The sequence below is a fragment of the Rhamphochromis longiceps genome, linkage group LG6, assembly GCF_057381845.1.
Source record: "Rhamphochromis longiceps isolate RC_006_pf linkage group LG6, R_longiceps_female_GT1.1, whole genome shotgun sequence".
In the NCBI taxonomy this organism is placed as follows: Eukaryota; Metazoa; Chordata; class Actinopteri; order Cichliformes; family Cichlidae; genus Rhamphochromis; species Rhamphochromis longiceps.
Genome location: NC_140562.1, coordinates 27,516,260 through 27,521,027, shown reverse-complemented (window position 1 = coordinate 27,521,027; position 4,768 = coordinate 27,516,260). Strand labels below are relative to the sequence as shown.

Sequence of the window (4,768 nt, the reverse complement as noted above, 5' to 3'; positions counted from 1 at the left end):
TAACACTCCTTCCTACATAAGTAATCTTCCTTCATAATACTACTTCATGGAGTTTTGAACCAAACCGTATTCTCTTTTTATGCCACTATAAATTCAACACAGTTTACTTCTGGAAATATCAGCGTCTATTGTGAGGAATCTATTAAGCAGTACAACAATGTCAAGTCATCAAAGGTCTTCATTTAGTATCAGCCAAAGAGACTGAAAACAAGATAGAATCAGGAGTTTGTGAACAGCATGTCAAAGTTGGTGTGAAAAGCTGATTAAACAAGAAGGGACAAATCTATCACCTGCTTTTCATCTTAAATGTGGTAGAAAACTGCTGTATTATCATTTTTGTTTTTAATGTGAATGTTCTTATATCTGGGAAGTATTGATGGAGGAATATGTGCTAAAATCTGAACTTTGAATTTTCTTCTTATTTGGTCTCTGTGATGCTTGACGAATTTCCAGGGCAGCATAACACACATCTTCATCCTGAGATTTCAAAATTGTTGTTAATATAGTATTAGAGTTTGTAAGTAAACAGCAAACCCAAAAAAAAAAAACCCCACCTCACTCTGTAACTTAAAATGAAAATTGTAACTGTAACACCAAGATAGTCTGTTAATTACTGCCGCTGGTGATTACCTGCTTTATGTGACTTTGGCTTTCAGTTGTCTTCATGTCATCTTGAGATGTATTATTTTCTACAGAAAACAGAGGAGAGGACAAATTTTACATCAAAGATGGAACATAACAAATACAATAATACAATAAATTGAGGATGGAAATTAAGTACAAAGTTGTTCAGCTGGAACAGATGGAAGTTACAAATACAGCAGGTACCTATTTTTTGGCGAAGCTGGTAAAACAGTACAGAGGATAAAAGAGAGAAGAGAGCGACAATAAAAGGACACAGAGTGAAAAGCAGCTTCCAGCACACGCTACAGTCCTCCTGAGGTTTGTGGATGTCATGACGAGTCACGGTGGAGGCTGTCTCAAACACAAATTGCAATAATTAGTTTGTATAATTTATTTGTATGCATTTTCATGGTTCATGTTTAAAAATACAGATTTTTCCCCATGTGTTAATTGCAATAATATTTTTTAAATATAGGTGGATACATAAATATAGATCTCAAATGACTAAAAAGAAAAAAAAACAACAATTAAATGACCTATATAGTACATGACCAATGGCAATTACATTTAAAAAATAACGACAAATCAGCTCATTTTGTGGATAACTTTAGGCTCTTTTGTTTTAAGTGCCTTAACTTCTTTAATTAAATCATAAACTGAAATTGGTTATTTATCAGGAGCAATTTACAGTATGAATACTAGAGCTAGAATATTCTTTGAACACCCCAAGATGAAGTTATGGAGGCTGTTCTTATTCTGAGTATTCAGATTATATTCTTTGAATGAATTTCACTCAACTTAAGCTATTTCAAACAGAAATAAGATTCAAACACTTACTCAACAGAATCCTGGTTGTGATGTTGCCATATTTGTAAATATATTTCTGAGAAAATGTTGCGTCAATCTCCTTCTGTTCAGTTCCACAGTAGTAGAGACCCTCATCAGAATCAGTAGTGTTCATGATCAACAGGTCATAGGAGTCAGAAGACTGGTTTTCCACTAAATGCAAACGAGGGAATGGATTGAGAATGTCTACTTTGTCCTCAAGGTATGATGGATCATATTTGTAGTTTGTCCTCAGAATGAGTGAAGGCTGGTTCTCATGAGAACAGTTCCTGAACCAAACTATGAAATTGCGGCTTGATTTTCGGCAGTCGCAGTGAAGAGTGATGTTATCGGCGGGTCTGACTCTTAGCACTAACTCTGGTCCAGACAGCTTGCCATGACTACAGAAAACAACTCCTGAAAGACAAACACAAAATCAGATCAAAAACTAAACAATTTCATCAGAACTAACGTTACAATATTGTTCAAACACTCAGAAACTAAATATCGATTATTACACAAAAAGAAAAATATGAAGTGCAAATGCAATCTTTCAGATTTAACTAAATAATATACCTAAGAGAGCAGTGAGAAGAAAAAGCGTCCTGCCCATGTTTGTCGATGACCTGTAGATGTAAGAGAATCAAGTAAGGCTTACTGCCGGATGTTATGAAAGGAGGAGATTTTTCCATTAAAGGAAATGTAAGTTGTGACTGGTTAGTTGAGCGTAACATTCTTTTGTGGTCATGTGTCACTTTCTTTTTGTATTGATGTAAAGAAAAGATAAAGTTTCTTAAAACTACAGCTGACCAACATTTAAACCGGAACAGTTTAAATGTAAACAAGTCAAAATTGTCAGAAAATTTAATCTCACTTATTAACAATACTGATGCATCTGAAAATTTTCTACTTTAGTTGAAAAATCATGTGTTGTCAATCTATAATGTCAAACATCTCAAGGTAACATTGCTCTTAGTTTTTGGGGTGTCTTCTGTCACAATGGGTCATCAGTGTCTAATCACCAAATTTATTAATTTCTCTATCTAAAATCATGTTAAATTCTTACAGATGATCTCTCCTTATTGAAATGAACCTTATGCGTAAGTTCAATAATGAAGACGTGTAATCATTCATCTGACTGCATTCCTGGGTGTTCGGCTCCAAGTCTATTTCATCTCGACCACTTTCCCACGCTGTCAGTCTCAATACTGATATCATTACTCTAGTCCACCCACCTTCTTTGAGGCAGTCAGCCTCTACTCTGCATGGTTTAAATCTGTGCTCGCCATCATTCTCATTTTCAGACTCTCATTCATGTGACTGCGTCTATATCTTTCTTAATTTGCGTGCTAGCTGCCTTTTCAATCATTTTGATTTCAGGCGGTGTCATCCCAAGAATTCAACAATCTGCAAATAAAAATATGTTTAACTTGTTTCTTGCTGTCTTCCCTAGGACATGATTTGAGGGATGGGAAGTTAAAAATAAATAAATAAATAAATAAATAAATAAATAAATAAATAAATAAATCCTCATGCTCATAATTTTACCTGTCAACTGTGCACTGCTGCATCTGTTATCTCCATTGTTGGGGGAAAACTCTGTAAAAGACCCAGGAGAAATAAAGACACAATGAGACAAAGTTACTTTCTTTATCAAACGTGTACACGGGTGAGCTGCTAAGAACAACTCACACCATGCACAGTGGCTTGGTAATTTTTATAGGCACAGAGCACAGAGACAGTGAGAACAGGATAACAAATAATAAACAGATAAAATAAAACAACTCCATATATGGTGCTAGTCTCGTCAGCAGAGAGCTAGGGAAGATAAAACAATCTAAAACAATATGTCCCAGAAACAAGATGTGTTTGCTGGGAAAGTCTAAAAAGATAATTCTAAACTAATCTAACCATAGGCAGAGGGCAGACAAAAGGCATCTTTGTACATTTAAAAGAAGGTAAAGAAACATAGAATCATTTTTCCTGTAACATTCCCTCCTGTTTTAACTTATTTTAAATGTATACAACAATTGTCTGTGAAGGTTATTTATTAAGTATCTTAAGCAATTTTTTAATTTTCAAAATGTCAGCATAGCAGAAATGGAAGTCATTTGGTCTAAAGAATAAAACAAAAGAAAATAATAAAAAGAAAAACATAGTAAATGAAAATCATAGTAAATGAAATAACAAGTGGAATAAACAAGAAAAAATAATAAAACTAAAACTACAAAAAATAAAGGATAAAAACCTTATATTTTAAAACGAAAACTACAAAAAATAAAAGGATGAAAACTAAAATGAAAACTTTGTATTTAAAAATGATGAAAACCAAATATGTAAAATGAAAACTTCAAAAAATAAAAGGATGAAAACCTGCATAACCTACTAATGTTTTAATCAGTGCGTGATCACTTGACAAGTCATTTTTAATCACCACGTCATTCATTAGCAGTTATTACAAGTTCTCCTCTAACAGAATTGCAACGGGATGCTGTTCTTCTTGAGGCATGGCAACATAAGCAGTCATTGTAGTTGTTATCATCTTTGAAATCATTACTCTTAGACATGGCGGTGTAGCTGCTCCAGATGTGTGGTCAGTGACATATTTCTGCAGAATGGTCAAATTCTGCAAAGCTTCATAAATGTCTCCGCTTACAAACTCCTCCTTGTGATGCTGTTAGCAGGTCTAGAGTCAGTCTGTTCTGCAGCACCATCGTTCTGATGGCCTGCTGTTCTCCTGCTAAGGCGGTTCCCAGGGTCTTAGTCAAGTTGATGTGTCGTAGCAGAGCATATCGGTTGATTTCCACGTGATCCCGCACCTCGGCAACTCCAATGCCGGGGATCAAGCTCTGTAAGAATTTCACTCCTCCTCAGATGCGAAACTCTGGTTCCTTTACTGCTTGGTGCCGTCCGTGCACATCCTGTCTGGTAATGAGTCTTTGTTTGTAGTATCATTCGGTAGCTGTAGTTGGAGCGACAGTTGAGGCTCATCAGTGTCGCGTTACTGGCACAGGTTTCGTTGAGTGAACAGTCCATACACTTCCTCTCGTTCCTTGGTGGGCAGAAAGTGTATATGTATTTGCATAGCAGTCAGTTTTATTATTCAAGTAAGCTGTAGTGTTCATAAACTGCCACCAGAAATTAGTGGCATAGCCATGGGGAAACTTGGTGTACTTTCCTTTGTCATACAGTGTCTGCCTTTTCTTCATATAGCGTGACTTATTGTCCCTCACGGAAGCAAAGATGAGGAGCCCGGCCATGGTCAGGGCCGCTGCAGTTGTTAAGAGCCACCACCTCATGACGACGGGACACACCCTCC

General features: G+C 36.0%; 1 protein-coding gene across 1 annotated transcript; it reads right to left on the bottom strand.

The window, feature by feature from the left end:
* Positions 1 to 446: 446 nt before the first annotated feature.
* Positions 447 to 1,870, bottom strand: LOC146668153 (uncharacterized; the record flags this gene model as incomplete). Its single annotated transcript, XM_085408826.1, has 2 exons — positions 447 to 975; positions 1,462 to 1,870. Coding segments are annotated over 2 exons (702 nt in total), but the record flags the coding sequence as incomplete, so codon positions are not given.
* Between the last annotated feature and the right edge of the window lie 2,898 nt (positions 1,871 to 4,768).